Source organism: Dermacentor variabilis, chromosome 7, assembly GCF_050947875.1.
Source record: "Dermacentor variabilis isolate Ectoservices chromosome 7, ASM5094787v1, whole genome shotgun sequence".
NCBI lineage: Eukaryota > Metazoa > Arthropoda > Arachnida > Ixodida > Ixodidae > Dermacentor > Dermacentor variabilis.
The window spans coordinates 108294887-108311496 of NC_134574.1; the positions used below are offsets into that span (position 1 = coordinate 108294887).

At 47.4% G+C, this 16610-nt stretch overlaps 1 protein-coding gene across 1 annotated transcript; it reads right to left on the reverse strand.

Annotated features, from left to right (window-relative positions):
- Positions 1-1970: 1970 nt before the first annotated feature.
- LOC142588775 (xaa-Arg dipeptidase-like) lies at positions 1971-16302 on the reverse strand. The gene is made up of 4 exons (XM_075700593.1): positions 16213-16302; positions 8386-8527; positions 3673-3915; positions 1971-2254 (listed from the first exon to the last, which is right to left on the reverse strand). Exons 1-4 carry the CDS (start codon positions 16300-16302, stop codon positions 1971-1973), a joined length of 759 nt encoding a protein of 252 aa, XP_075556708.1.
- Between the last annotated feature and the right edge of the window lie 308 nt (positions 16303-16610).

Consider the following 16610-nt stretch of genomic DNA (forward strand, 5'->3'; position numbering starts at 1 on the left):
GGCCACTCCTTGAGGTTCATGAGCTGAAACTTTTGCGAGGACATCCTCCTACTCCACCCATAGCTGTTGCTTATTAAGGGGGCAACCTGGTCCTAAACGGCCGAAAATGTCAAGAAAAAAAAACAAATTTTCAAAACTAACTTTGCGAAATAAGTAACTCTTTTTGCACTCCTCTGTGAAGTATCTCGCTTTACGGATCCCTATGTTGGTCAACCAATGAAAAAAAATTAACTCCATAGACCCTCGTCCCTGCTATGAGGACTTTTTTAAATATGTTCTCGCTACAATTTCTTTTTTCCTACTGCACTCTGTCAGCGGTGATACCTCAGCACCCAGAGCAGATAGAAACACGCTTCTATTTTTTGCAGTAGAAAGGTGCACGTATAATACCTGGTATCATGCAAGCAGAATTTAAAATTGTGGCATCAAAATTTTATTATTTCGCTGCCTATCTTGCTTCATTGTTCCCACATTGCAAAAAGTGAACTTCATGTCTTATATTGACACTTATATTACTAATTATTATTATTATTAATTATATTATTAATATAATTATTATTATATATTACATATTAATTTTTTGAACTACTGACCATGCATTAATATAAACATTTTGTTTTCCTATTTTCTCAGAATAGAGGCCTGGAACAATAGTATGCGATTTCTCATTAACTTCAATTAACAGGTTAAATACTTCACCAGCACTCAAGCCAAAATATTTGATATTGGCCTGAAAACCTAAAAAGCTGCGCTATAAAGTAAACTATTCCAAAGTTTATTGTTCCGTTTCCATAATCACCCCTCCACGATTGGTAAAATTCTTTCCGGACGACTCCCATTTCTCTTGTCTGTCGCACGACGTCGAGAAAACCGCGGAAGCTCCTGATTTTAGATGACCTGTACACATATATTATGCGTGATCAGACCAAACAAAAGAAGAAGTGGCAGTTTCGCCCGAAAGGTGAAGCATCGATTGCGATATCAATCTAGTAGACAGCCATACAAAGTAAGCTTGTCAGTTTTATCGGCCGTGTATACTCGAGAACGTTCGCTTACTAACTAAGGTAGCAAGCACGCTGTCATGCCCGTACAGGTAAGCATGAACACATCTCACTCGATGACCACGGAAACTCCATTTCAAAACGCTGGAGTGAAGAAGCGCGGCTGCCGCAGCGAGCTTATTGACCTTCGCGCTGTCTCTCACTGCAACGCGAACTAAACGTCGAAAGTACAGCGCATACAAAGCTAACGGCACTCGGCGTACTTTGTCCACATCGCAGATCGCTTTGAATATGAGGCCGACGCGGGCACACATTTTGTCCACGTCGCACATCGTTAGCAAGATACGTTTCCTGCGCGGTTGCACCGTAAGCAGCTGACGCCGGAGTAGAACGCCCCCCTTCCCCACATCCCACGCCTCCCCCCGCGCCTCGCGCGCGACAGGAATCAGCGCTCTTCCGCACTGCCTTCCCCTCCGCGCACGCGAGATTGAGCCGCGATCGTCGGCTGACCCTCGCAACCTTTTAGCACATACAGCCTACAGTATTATCGTGTTTGGAGTTTATACGGAACATCACGGCGACGGGAACAGCCGAAATGCGCTTGAAGTGTCCATATAATTGCTATCGCAATAAAATAATTATTTCCGATTCTGTGCCTTTATCACCAACAGCCCTCCGCAATCGGTCGAAAGCTTTCGGGCTGCGCCCACTTCGCCTTTCTGTCACGCGACGTCCCAAAGCAGCGGAACTGACCACGTCGAAGTGACGCGTATGCTATAAAGGTGTATCAATATGCCAAGCAAAACTGATTCCTTTTTTTTAATGGTCCTAACAGTCCGCCAGGCTGGTATATTGGCGGATCGGCCCGGCGTGTGAATCCAGCTGAAGCGGCAACGCCAAAACGTATGTGCAGCGGCTGAAACTCTCATTTCATGGCAGTGCCGATCGCAGCTCCTCTTCCGGCGGTAGTTACAGAGCGGCGAACTCCCGCTTCGCTTCGCGCAGCAGCTCGGCGTCTGTGAGCAGATCGAGTGCCGTCAGCGCCAGGACCTTGGCCACCCTCAGCGTGGGAGGCTGGGAGTCCGCGGCGTTGGCAACGGCGGCGAAACCTCGCGTGTGGTTCCCCGATCCCTTGGCGGCGGGAATGGCGAACAACGCGTGGATGGCGGGCACTCGGTGAGACACGTTGCCGCAGTCCGTGGCACCTCCCAAGGGCGGCAGGTTCTTCACGACGTCGTCCAGAAAGGATACGCCTATATTAAGTGGCACGATTGTGCATAAAGGATACATTCTCGCACCACACAGACAGACAGACAGACAGACAGACAGACAGACAGACAGACAGACAGACAGACAGACAGACAGACAGACAGACAGACAGACAGACAGACAGATAGATAGATAGATAGATAGATAGATAGATAGATAGATAGATAGATAGATAGATAGATAGATAGATAGATAGATAGATAGATAGATAGATAGATAGATAGATAGATAGATAGATAGATAGATAGATAGATACTTCCCCTTTGTACTGGGCCGGTGGCAGGTTCCGCCCAATGTGGCAAAAATAAAATCAACCCAACTCATCTCAACCCCGCCATAAGTAGAAATATATGTAAGCTATATTTCCTTCCCCAGTTAATGCATGAAATTCCTATTTTGTTCAGCCTCTCTCTATATATGCATACACGGCGGCCCCTTTTCTAGGTCACCTTGGCAGCTTGCGCCACGGCCCGAGGACACAATAAATCTTTGCTCGATGCGACGACACCACGCCTTCGCTAGGAGAGCATAACACGCGGAACCCTCCCCGACGTGTGAGACCATCTTTCTCAGTCAAGAGCTCAGCCGGAGAGGAAGAGGGTGAGCTGCTCGTCGCACACACAACTGATGACCCCGAAATTTGTTTTGGGGTCGTACGTCCGCGAGCACAGCGGTCAGCCTATAAAAAAAAACAATAACAGCGCGGCCAGCAAAAGCGAAAAGAGTTATAATAATAGTCCGACGACAACCGCAACGTTGTCCATAGCACAACAGCCCAAACGTTTCTCATTAGGCTGGTTAGTGATCCATCGTACGAAGTAAACAGTTCAAAGGCAGACAGTGTAATAAGTGGGACGAAGATAACGCTTGTCTTACTCATTTGCGCAAACGCCTCACACAGTCGTTATGATGATGATGATAACTGTGATCGTTATGATGATGATGATAACTGTGAAAGACACCAGTAAAGCTGCTCAAAGTGAACCCTAAGAAATACATGGCTATCAATGTGAAAATTTATGTTGTTTTCAGTACATGAGTTCCGTCTAAATTTCCAATCCTTTTGATTGATTGATTGATTGATTGATTGATTGATTGATTGATTGATTGATTGATTGATTGATTGATTGATTGATTGATTGATTGATTGATTGATTGATTGATTGATTGATTGATTGATTGTGCTAACAACCAGTACAGTAAAGGGCCGTCTTCTCCCCAGCGTTAAATTACGAAATGAATAAAGGATGACGATAGAGGAAGGGAAACTTTTCAGCCATGCACTTTCACTTCGCACACGAAAAGCTCGACCGACCCTTGCGGTTTGGCATAAAACGCGGGGCAGTCGCTTGCAACTCAGACCAGCCAGCTATGCTAAACACGGCACGACGAAAGATCATACCGAACGCGTGGGCATGCTTTCGGTAGGTTTCCGCGATGGCGGCATTGTGCACGACGTTCATGTACGGCAACCTCTTCTGCACGACCAGGTCGCAGCCCGTGGCCTCGGCCGCCGCTCTGAAGCAGGCCTCCACCTTCCGCAGGAGCTGGGCCAGTTCCTCGACGCACGGAGCACGGACGCTGAAGCACATCTCCGTCTCCTCGGGAATCACGTTCGGGGACTTGCCGCCCTCAGTGATCACGCCTGCGCGGCCGATGTCGAAGGTGTATAGTTCCTATGTTTTCCCTTGGAGAGCTCAACGTAGGAAGACAAAACTCCGCAATTATGCACAAAACAGTATTTATCAAAAATGCATATAGGCTGCTTGTGAATTATACACTCAAAAGCGGCGGTTTGTATGAACCGTATCAAACTTTCAGAATACGTGGCAAAAAGCGTATAGATTGTTTTCGAGAAGATTTCACAAAATTGCCAAGAGGCAGTCTATAGACTATTAATAGTCAGCAAAGGTGTAAGGGCACCAGTCCTGACTGTCTATAGCCTGGACAGACATTTATCAGGAGACTAAGTACTGTCACGTTGTCGTGACGGTGAAGCATAAAAGACTGCCAAAGGCGTGACTTTAAAAGTTCGATTTTTTATTGCAAGAACTTGAGCTCAGAAAAACAAGCGCCACTCAGGGCGCAATGAAGCGGCGAGCATGTTCACTGATCGTCGAAATCTGATCTGCGGGTCAGGCACGTTGCATATTTATGCATGTCTCATCGCACATTATCGCGTCATTGCTGGTGCTCGCCTTTGTTCTTGAATGTACGCCACTATTGGCATCGTGCATGCAATCTGATCCTAGCAATAGAATTGGCGACAACGTTCGAGAATGTGCCGATACATGCAAGTGCGCCTTGCACCCAGCGACAACAGTTGTCGGCAGGTGAAAAACGGTCACCAGAAAAGGTATAAGCAATGTACGCGTGTCAATATGCAGACAATCGTTAATGATAAATTGTAAGGTCATAAGTCAACGAACTGTCTGCAGACTAGTCTAAAAGTTGTCTGCAGAAATGTATTGTACAGACTTCACAAAGCATATCTAAAGACATTCTACAGACTGTCCAGACTTTTTTTAAGGGATTTGGTAGCGCGAGCAACCCGGTGCTCCTCTTTAAAACTGGGACCGCAGACTGCAAGGACTCGTGTCAATTTTAAAATTAGTTTTGCCTGTATACATTGGCTGAACGGCCCCACCGTGCAGATACACTCTACGAAAGGTTTACACCCTTTGATTCGTATCTTCCCACACAACAATAAACGTCATCTGTCTTGTCCGCATTTCCTATCTCTAACTCTGCGAGCCCGCTACTTCCCAGTAACGAATGGCATGCGCGTTATCAGCATGACATAGCATTAACGACAGGAAAGTAGCGGGCGCAGCGTTTTCAAGAAAGGAAACGCAAGCAAGGCAGATGACGAGTATTGTTGTGTGGCAGATATACACCCCAAAGGGTGTAAAAATTTTTTGAGTGTAATAATAATAATATTTGGGGCTTTACGTGCCAAAACCACTTTCTGATTATGAGGTACGCCGTAGTGGAGGACTCCGGAAATTTTGACCACCTGGGGTTCTTTAACGTGCACCTAAATCTAAGTACACGGGTGTTTTCGCATTTCACCCCCATCGTGACCTCGTGCTCAGCAGCCCAAGACCATAGCCGCTGAGCAACCACGGCGGGTCCGCGAAATGGATGAAACTAAGAATTGATCAGAATTTACTCAAACATAATCAAAATTCATCGGTCATCTTCCATCGTTGCATCACTCTTAATCCGTTTGTGGTTTTGGCACGTAAAATGACAGAAATGAGTTGTAAAAACTCTTCCATCGCCAGCCGGTTGACAATCCCCTGGCGCGCAATGTCGGCTCAATGGAATCGTCACGGACGGCCTATCAGTACACAATGGGGGAGTTCTCCTTCCTCTCCCTGAGACAGGTGACCGTACGTCTCTCACACCTGCTTGGCTCACGCGGTGCCATAACAGTTTTCACTGCGCTAAAGGGAGTTCGTGAGACAGTACAATTAACGCGAGTTCTAGACTGGGCTAATCGGTCTTCGCTTGTCATGGCGAACAGTGCAAACGACGGGATGCGAGATTTGTTCTGTTTGGTTTACCTTTTTGTTTCGTTGTCTGCGTTGCTCATCGTGTTGACAGTGTGCAATGTGCACAGATTTTTCGAAGTGATAACGAGCAACTGCGGCGACGTTTTTGAAAGGGGCCATGGCCCAAAGTTTTCAAGCATTAATCAATCATTGCATATTAAATCGTACCTGTTCCCCAGTAGGCTGGCAATGTTTGAGCGCATTTGTAGAGGTATTCTTTTTTTCTTTCTGTAAAACAAGGTCTTCTTTCATGACTTCATACGGGTTTGGCGTATATGACATCTGGCTATCTATGTACGCAACCTGTTACCGTAAAACGGGCAATCTAAAATTAAATTCTGTATATTCTGGTGTATGACGTGCCCCATCCACGATCTGATTATCGAGGCACGGGGGACCCCGGACTAATTTTGACCGTCTGGGGATCTGCAACGTGCACCATATCACGCGGGACACGGAGGCTTTTCCATTTTGCCTTCATCGAAATGCGGTCACCGTGGCCGAGATTTGATCCCGCGACCTCGTACTTAGCAACGCAACTCCACAACCTCTTGACTGTACGAAGACGATGGGAAGACGATAGAAGACCATACAGTATATGAGGCGCGTTCTGCCTGGCATGGAGGACGGCAAGAACGAGGAGGGAGCATCGCGCAACGCGAATGAAGACGAATGAACGGAGCCAGGACCGGTATATTGTAGCAATGCCTTTTTCGATTCTATGCCTTTTCAGGCTTTTCGCGCTTCGCCACTGGTCAGAGCGATGGTTTGCCCACGTTAGCAACGCGATCAGGCGGCAGTGTGTGGTGGATGATAAGAATAGCATAGAATAAGGCATAAGGCATCGCTACAAAATACCGGCCCGGCATACTTATGATGTCGCCGTAATTGTCTTCCACCGCCATCTTCTGAAACGGCAGCAGGTGAGAAAGCAACGGGCGGTTGCCACGCTCGTACGTTGCAAAGAACATTATAAATACATACGTTGCAATAAAAAATGGCTTAAGTTGCGCGAGCATATCGGGAGAACGTGAACACGCAGCGGTCGGTAAGGCGCAAGAACAAGTGCGTATCGATTAAAACCTACCGCGAACCAAGCCCACTTGGCTGAGTGCACGGAGCAGGGTCATCTGCTGGGTCTACTTTGTGAGGGAAAAAACTAAAAGCGGGAAGGCTAAGGTAGGGAGTGCTGGCTAAGGCTGTTTGGTCAATGTCGGTGCTCAAGGTGCGCAATGTACGCGTGGTTTCGTCTTCGCCTATGCGTCTCACCGAGCAGCCAGTGACAGTTCGTGCAAGCGTCCTCTGGTTTGTGCTGTCTTCCTCCAAGCGAATGAAATAGTTTCTGGCACACCATGGACAGGTGACGCCTTAGCTGCTCCTTAGGGTTCCACAGCGCGCGGTGCAAGAACAGACCGGCACAGAACTCACGCGGTTTCGGAACACTGCTGATGCTCGGGCGAGATGGTACATGGTTATTCCAGATGCTAAAAGGCGAGGACATAAAGACACGTGGAATGCACACCGCAAGCGCCATGTGTTGGTCACGCGACGCATGTGGTGCGCATTGCATGTGTATGCAGTGCCCGTATTTTTCGTGCTATAGCATCTAGGTTTCAGAATGTTCCGGAGGTGATAACACAGCGGTGTCGCAGTACTTCTTGTAGTCACACAAGTCATCGCACAATGGAGGTCGCTGCCCGATGAGATGAGCTTAGAGGCAGCAACTCCAAATTAAAATTTCGGGTTAAAATGAGCGCTGAAAATTTGGTCCCTTCCTTTAAGCCATACTGGCCCATACTGGTCAGTGAGAAAGTGAAAGTAGTTGGGTGGCCATGTCATGGCTCCTTTATATGCACGGATCTCGTTGAAATCTGTGTCGTACATTTTGCTGGGCCCTGTTGGTTACGTGTGCTCAACAGTACCTTCACGCAAGATAATTTCACACATTAGAGTGCGCGATTCTTAATTTGTACCCCCGAAAGCTAATTCCTACTAGCAATTCGTGTTCTTGCTGATGGTGACGTCAACCCGGTAGCAGCATACCCGGTGCGGACATCTTGCAAAGCTCCCTTAATGCACTAGTGCCATGGACGACAGCGACTGAGCTGTTTCGGCAAGGGTAAAAATTTCCGAAGCTCCAACGTAATCATCAAAAGTTCAGCTTTTCCATCAAGACATCCGTGCGACACAAGAATGTTTCAAATGCTTTGTATTCGGGGAGCACTATGTCTCAAGATGTCGCTATTAACGCTTTCTTTTCACGGAGCGTGCCTGCTCTGACGTTACCCCTGACGTTCCATGAAGGAGCGATCTATATTCCCCGAAGAGGTCACGGTGTCGATTTACTTGTTACTTCATTTTTGCCTATACTTGCGAAAAATGAATCTTACTTCTCGACACGAGATGCAGGGAAATCAGTAATGATTCCTTCCCTCACACGTGTCGCCTTTTCGCAGAACTGGCAATAGAGGAAGATAACTATCGCGTGTGCTTTACAAGACATTCGGTAGATCGCTCATTTCTATGGTGGAAGTGCATGATCGAGGCACTCTACTCACCGTGTATCCTGGTGGTCGGCTTCAGCTGCAGTCGAAGGAGGCTGACATTGACGTACGAAGCGACGGCAGCGTCCAGGGCGCTCAGTCCTTCCCACGGTGAAGATCCTGCGTGGGCTGATTCGCCTTTGAAGCGGATTACCAGCTGCGGCAGGTCAAAGAAAATTTAAAGATTCACGCAGAAATGCCACTCGAGTTGTCTAAGTATCCGTAAGCATTGTGCCACTTCCTCATCTCCACGCTGCCCGGTGCCATTATCAATCTTATCAAACTTGACGCGACCAGTATAAGCACTTCTCAACCCTTACATTTCGTTATCAAGCTTATCGGACTAGATCCAACCCTTATCATTTTTGTATTTCATCAATTTTATCGCAACATAACCGATCGTTGTCAATCCTTATCTGTTCTTATCAACATTATCGCACTCGATCCGACCGTTATAGACCCTTGTCGGTCCATACCAACCTTATCAAAACTACTCCGTCCATTATGAGCTCTTATCGCTCTTTAGATCCGACCGTTGTAAAGCTTTGTCGGTCTTTACCAATTTTATCAAAATTACTCCGTCCATTATAAGCCCTTATTGCTCTTTAGCGCCTTATCCATTATTTTTGAACCTTAACAACCGTGATGAGACCCACATAGCCCCCATCACTCCTTACCATCGTTATTTACTCATTGACTGCTAATCTGTCAGTATTGTGTGACGCGAAGCGCATGAGTCCTCAGAGATCGGTGGCATTGCAGTCGGTGAAGTAACGCACCAACGGATGGCGCCTCCCGCGACCACCGAAACGTATTGGGGACATCAAGCATTAAAGCTCGATGTCTACAATGCTCGAAGTAGGCCGCACATGTGGTCGTCGAGATAGCTTTTATTGCATCATATCAAAGATCTGGCGGGTCATACGAAGTCTCCAGGCAACTCCACAACAAAGACACCCATTCCGTGGGGTGGCTTTACATCAACGCCGGACCGAGTTGGAGGTAGCACTCTGAGGACTACTGTAAACTCATTGTGGACGCATCTAATGCAGTGACTTCAACCCTTGTCACCATCGCGCCCCCATCACCTGATGAACGACTCGAAGTACCGTTCACGATGCAAGAGCTTGACGCTGCGATTTCGGTTTCTCGACGCTCATCGGCACCAGGACCAGACGGAATCACGTACGCTGAACTCTGCCATCTTGGCACAGAATCACGGCGTCTTCTTCTATCTTTTTATAATACGACGTGGGAGACAGGAAATGTTCCAGATAGTTGGAAATGCAGTCGCGTTGTGGCGCTGCTTAAACCGGGGAAATGCCCTAACGAGGTTTCCTCCTACCGACCGATCGCCTTAGCCAGTTGCGTCGGCAAAGTAATGGAAAGAATGGTCTTGTCAATGCTGGAATGGTTTCTAGAGAAAAATAATTGCTTTCCTGATTTTATGCACAGGTTCACAAGAGACCGTTCTTCCATTAACAGTGTTATCGACTTGGTATCCACTGTTGAACAGAAAAGAAGTCGCCATCGGTTAGCTGCAGCCGTTTTTCTGAATATTAAGGGTTCGTACGAGACAATGTACTACATTATGCAATCCTTGATCCACTGGAAGATTTATGGTTTCTAGAGAAAAATAATTGCTTTCCTGATTTTATGCACAGGTTCAGAAGAGACCGTTCTTCCATTGACGGTGTTATCGAGTTGGTATCGACTGTTGAACAGAAAAGAAGTCGCCGTCGGTTAGCTGCAGCCGTTTTTCTGGATATTAAGGGTGCATACGAGACAATGTACTACATTATGCAATCCTTGATCCACTGGAAGATTTAGATGTCGGTGGCCGGCTATATGCATGGATTGTTAGCTACCTCAGTGGCCGCACGGTGCATATTATGTCGACAAGTGATGGCGACACCGGGCAGTACCATATATATCGAGGTGTTCCAAAAGAGGGAGTTCTCAGTCCAACTCTTTTCACTGTTGCATTCATTGGCCTTGCATCTGAACTTCCTACCACGGTGAAGATTAGCACATATGCGGACGACGTATGCATATGGGCATCTGGAGCCACCCGTCCCCAAATGCGTGCTAGGCTTCAACCTGCAGTGAATATCACAACTAAGTATCTGCGGTGTCAAGGCCGCCAACTCTCAACAGAAAAAATGTTCCGTGATTCCATTCACGCGAAAACAAATGACCAGGTATCCGATAACCGTTAATACCTACGGTTACACACCACAGATTCCTTGGCTTACTCACAGACCGGCGATTATCTTGGTCAAGACAAGTCGCCGCACTGAAGTCAAAGCTGAAGAGTTTTGTTCACGTCCTTCGCGTCGTTGCAGGAACAAGATGGGCCCCTCGGAGTCGTAATTACTTCAATTGTACCAAGCACTATTCGTAGGGTATATACGGTACAGCATGCCGGCGCTTTCAAGCATGGGACTCAGCTGTGTGCGCGCGCTGGAGAGCAATCAAGCTCAAGCATTGCGCACTTGTTTGGGCCTCCCACGATGTACGTCAACCAATGGAACAATAGCGGAAGCTCGTGATTGTCCTATTGGGGTATACTTGCTCTGCGAGCCTCTTCGAATGTAGCTTCGCGTGTTGACCCGACACATGCACCATCATCTGTCATCGCTCCCCACCCACCCAGGTTCCAGCTTTTAAAGGACTATATCGCGCCGTCAGAGTGTTCTGCCGTCAAGACTTTCTCCCGCCTGTATTCCAAGAATATCCCCGTGGGTTATGTCTAAACCTGTCGTAACATTTCAGATCCCTGGAATTACTAAAAATTCATCCGTTGCGTCTATTGGTCTCAGGCAATTCACCCTGTTGCACATTCCTGCAGAGTACGGATATACTGTACACGTGTATACCGATGGCTCTGTCACACCATATGCCTCCACTGCAGCCTTCGTCATTTCACATATGATCATCGCTCGGCGGTTTAAACTAGACCATAGCTCAACATCAACTGCCGCAGAACTTGTTGCTATCCGGAAGGCACTTCAATTTCTCTTTGAGGAGCCTCCTCACGCATGGACGATATTCTGCAATTGCAAGCCAGCTCTTCAAACGATTGACTGTGTCCTCAGACGGGGCCCTATTATTCCATGGCTATAGAAATTACAGAGCGTCTCGAACACGCAACTAGAAATGGCCACAATGTCACCTTTCAGTGGATACCCTCACACTGTGGCGTGATAGGGAATGAACAGGCAGATGCTGAAGCGAAAACTGCTTTAGATAATGCTTGTGAAGTACGCATTCCATTCCCACGAACAGACACAAACTCCCTACTTCGTCGCGTAATACGCAACCATACTTTGGAACACTGGACCCAACCAGATCGACGACACAAGTGATTACACAAATGGGACCAAGAAATGAAATTTCGTATGCCTCACAAGTTCAAAAGAAGCCACACGAGCATGGTGCACCGGATTCGCCTTGGTGTCGCATTCACCAACCGTTATAGACGTACGATAGGTGCCAGTGATACTAGCCCAAACTGTGACAACTGTGAGGTGCCAGAAACACTTAAACATATATTTTGCGTGTGTCCCGCGTACGCGGAAGAACGACAGCAACTTGTCTCTTCCATTGCAACGATCCATAAGAGACCGCTATCAGACGAGTTTCTTTTAAGTCCTTGGCCTAATGCAAACAGCGCAGCACTGGTAACAAGTGCCGCTATAAGTTTTCTCCAAGCCATTGGGCTGGACGCACGGCTTTAGAGATGCCACAACTCTGGGAATTAGTATATACGTATCTCTTCCTTATACCATCATCATTCATCAGCTCTTTCCCTCCCCGTCCCTTTTCCCCAGTGTAGAGTAGCAGGCTAGAGCAAGTTATAGCTCAGAATGACCTCTCTGCCTTTCTGTAAATTAATTTCTCTCTCTCTCACCAAATATTTCAACAAAGCCTTCATAGAAACTCTTCCTCCTTGACGTTTCTTGTACCGCCGATACATACACTGGTACAGATATATTCACCTTCTGCAAGCGTGGCTGTTCAAGTGCCTAGTGTGGTTGCAACCTTTCATCTCGTTTCTGAATGGATTTCGCGTTCGGGCGCTTGTGTTTGCTTGTCCTAATTTTGAAGTTGCATTGGACTGCGCAGCATGTGGGCATTTGTTTTTCCTGTGTGACTAAATGTAATGCAACTAATTTTCGCATGAGCCTACCCATAATTCCATGCAATAAAGAGAAAAAAATGGGTCTTTAGCCCAGTGGGTAAGACAAACGGCTTCTGAGCGGGGGGTCGTGGGTTCTAAACCCATGACCAGCAACGTTTTTCCTTTGGAATTTATTTTGTTTTATACATTAGTTTCTTTATAGCGGTTTGTCTTACGCGACAGACATACCGACGGGTTTTCTCACTGGGTAGGCGTAAAAATGCTCACGCATTAACGCCTGAGGATATTTTGCTACATGAAGCTTCTTTAGTTTGGGCCACACTCTGACTTCACTGTTCAAATGCATAAAAAAAAACGGGGGAAAAGGATCTCGTTTCGGAATCGGGGTACTGATTCGAACAAAATTTGTCGAATTTCAATGATGTGCTCTTACTTATAAGCATGAATGCTTGTCGCAAAATAATAGTTCAGGTAAATGCGTCCGTCTCGATTCAACATAATAAAAAAAAGAAGCTTCTGAAAATTATTGAGACGTAGTTTGCAACTCCCATCCACTATCCTAGAAAGAACCAGGTTTCACAATTTTGTGAGCCGATGCCGATAAATGCGCGATCGCATATTGTCGACTGGTGTTTTTACCAGCTGCTTCTGGCGTCATAAATTATCGACGTGCAGCTTGCGAAGCGTTTTTCATAGCAACGCGAAAGGCACTTAGAGTGTTAAGAGTGCTACAAAAAGGAGGGGTGCGTGGGAGATAGCAGCCGCGGTCATCGCAGCTGTATCGACCGACGGGGACGCCTGCGTGAGCTACTCCACGGCAGGAGATGAGTGATCAACACGAGTCACGGCGGCGCTAACAGACTCTGAGGTTTTAAGTGCCGAAACCACGATCTGATTGACGAGACATGCCGCAGTAGGGGACCCGGGAATAACTTCGAACGCTTGGCGTTCTCTTCGTCGTCAGCGTGTTTTATATGTCCACTGCAGGACGAAGGCGTCTCCCAGCGATCTCCAATTACCCTTGTCTTGCGCTAGCTGATTTCAGCTTAGGGACAAGAGGTACGGCGCTAAGCGCACGAGGACAAAGTGACACACAAAGGGCTTATACGAGCACCGTCTGACTTTGCTTGGTTTCACGACACATTAAAAGATCTCAGTGTAGAAGAAATGCGATTTGACAAAACTTGTTGCTAGCAAGTCTTGTTAAACCTGATATCAACTTGCGCCTGCAAATTTCCTCATTTCATCATCTCGCCTGATGTTCTGCCGCCCGCGACTGCGCTTGACTTCCCTTGGCACCTGTTGTGCCATTTTACATTCTTTTACGAGCACCTGAACCTACGTACGCGAGTTTCATTTTTTTTTACTTCGTCCTCCAAAGAAATGCGGTCGCCGTAGTCGCGATTTACTCCGGCTTCCTCGTGCTTGTCATCGGAAAGCCACAGCCGCTATGCAACCACGGAGACATCGACCTGATGCACAGACTTTGACAGATTGAGACACTGGTGTTTAGCTGTTCCCCCTCAGAGATGGTCATTCTTTGCTGTGGCCAAGGCATACGCCACCACTGTGCCAGTCCGTCCTTCGTTGCCGGCAGCTATCTGTATCTCACACTTGGCCATATCTATGTGCCCCTCATCTTTTTCCTGCCAACTTGGGTCAACGAAAAGTCCGTGGTCTAATGGGAAGAGCATCGGGCTATTGTGCTGAGGGAGCTTGGTTGAAAACCAACTATTGGAACAACTTGGGTTACTGGATATGCAGCATTGGGTATATATACCTGTCTTCGATGAGCCCATTTCACGCGCACTTGGGTCACTGGGTAAGTGCCACTGCGTATGCGCAACTCTCCAATGACAAAAAAGTCATTAAAGATTACTCCAGTCCAGGGCGAAATCGAAACCGCGTCATATATTCAGATGAATTTGTTTGAATGTACATTCACACACGTGCCCCCATGGCCTCGGAGATTGCACGCACTGGTAGGTTTCCCTCCGGCCAGCCCACTCGGCGTGGTCGCCAGCAATTAAGTGTAATAAATAAATAAATAAATGAATAAATAAATAAACTCGCAAATAAATAAATAAATTAATTAATTAATTAATTAATTAATTAATTAATTAATTAATTAATTAATAGACAAATACATAAATTATGATGAATTGTCCCTGATCTCTCTGTAACGGGCGGGCAGCTTTGAAGAAACATAGCCGGAGAAAATAATGTATACATGGCGAGATCAAGAGGGGCAGGTGGGAAAGAGGAAAAAAATAAAATGGGGAGAGCACCGACAACAGCTCTTTGGTACACACAGCCCGACCCGATGCACATACATTGACGCTTAGACACTGGATTTTATCTGTTCCCGCTCAGAGTTGGTCACTGTGTGCTGTTTCCAAGTCAAACGCCACCGCTGTGCCAGTCAGTCCTTCGCTACGCGCACTGTGTGAGACACAGCCGTTCGCCGTTCCCGCTCTCCATTCCCGCTCCTATAAATCCCAGTGCTAGCTGAAGTTTCATGCCCTCTATGTGTCGTGGGAACAAACCGACACGCCGGAAGAACTAGATGGTCCAGGTTTTCCTCGTCCAAGCCACATGTCTGACATAGGGGGTCAACGGACGGGTCGAAGTGGCGCCAGTACGCAAGCATTCGCAGTGCTCCTGCTCGTACTTCGAGGACCACACTACCACCTCTGTTTTTGTACAGCTCCTCCATTTTAATGTTGGCCTCGTGAGCGCTGTACATCCGTAAGGTAGATTTCACAACCACTGCCTCCCGCCGCCTCCTGGTCTCCTCTTCAGATTCCTGTAGTTTTACAAGCCCTGTACACTTGGACTCCCAGTCCTCGCATACTGGTTTTGCAAGAAATCCGTATTCGCGCGCAGAAATTGAACCCGTTTACACCACTGCGTTTGTTGGCCTGCTATGCAGATGTATCTAAACAGGCGCCTAGGCCAGCGTGTGTTTTCCATGATGTACAGACGTCCTGCATAGCAGAGCTTGCTCCTTGCTTCGCGCACCTCGTACGTGGACCAACCCAGATCATCCTGAGTGGCCTCAATTGCAACGCGCCCGTTACATCCAAAGGGCCAAATGGCCCACTTCTCGCTGCCCTCCAACCACTTCTGGTTTTTGCTGTGAAGCAGAGAACTGAATGTGCAAAAGTGAGGCTAGGGATATTCAGAGATTTCCACATGTCTCCTGACAGTCAGCAAGCAGTTACACCCCCACAAGTTTCTTTTTCGACGTAGAACCTTTGCCACTCTCTGTGATGGTCAGCTTGATTCGGTTGTGGTCACTTACAACACTTAGCTTCCCCTCCTCATCAATTGTGATGCACTTGAGCCAAATGGGGTGACACAAGTACGTTATCTATGCACGAGCGGCTATTCCTAGCACACCACGTGTGCTCCTTTTCCCAGTCCACGCGAAGGTTGGCTATTTCGAGGTTGAGTTTCCATGCACCTGAACCACCGGTTCTCCATTTAAATCCTGGAATCCATCCAGTGCCTGCACTTGGCCATTAAAGTCACCGATAAGGAGGACTTCCCTGTCCGTGCCCACCAGTGTACATTGCCTAGAACACATTGCCTAGAACACATTGCATTATTCCTTAATTACCTTCATGCTGGCCATTGGTCACTGCAAGGTACACGACCCCTAATATCACGGGATTCCCTAAAATGCTTCCACTTACCCACATGTGCTCCTTGCACGGACACTTAAGTCTCTCCCGTGTAGGTATCCTGCCACCTGATGCCACCCCCTTTCTGCGCACCTTCTTCATTGTTGGAACCTTAATAAGTCCACTTTAGATCCACATGGAGTACTGCAGGCCACGAAGATGTGTCTCCATTAGCGCATTGAGCTCCATGTTCTCAGTGTGTGGCATCTCGTACAGTTTGTCCCGCTGTTTCTTGCCCAGGCACCTCGAGGAAGCCTTCATTCACTTTCATTATCTCACCTCGACGGCGTCGGCGTTGACAGTGTCCCTCTATTTCTGCTGCCTGGTACCTCGAGAAGCCTTGTTGTGCCTCACCCGGTTTTGTTTACGTGCCATCTCTAGCGCTGCCTGTCCAAAAGCTGCCATGATCG

Coding starts and splice junctions, on each gene's coding strand:
- LOC142588775 (XM_075700593.1), bottom strand. CDS start 16,302: ATGAAGAAGGTGCGCAGAAAGGGGGTGGCATCAGGTGGCAGGATACCT. Junction 3,916..8,385: donor GCCGACCACCAGGATACACG/GTGAGTAGAGTG, acceptor TCGGCCGCGCAG/GCGTGATCACTGAGGGCGGC. Junction 2,255..3,672: donor AAAGCATGCCCACGCGTTCG/GTATGATCTTTC, acceptor CACTTAATATAG/GCGTATCCTTTCTGGACGAC.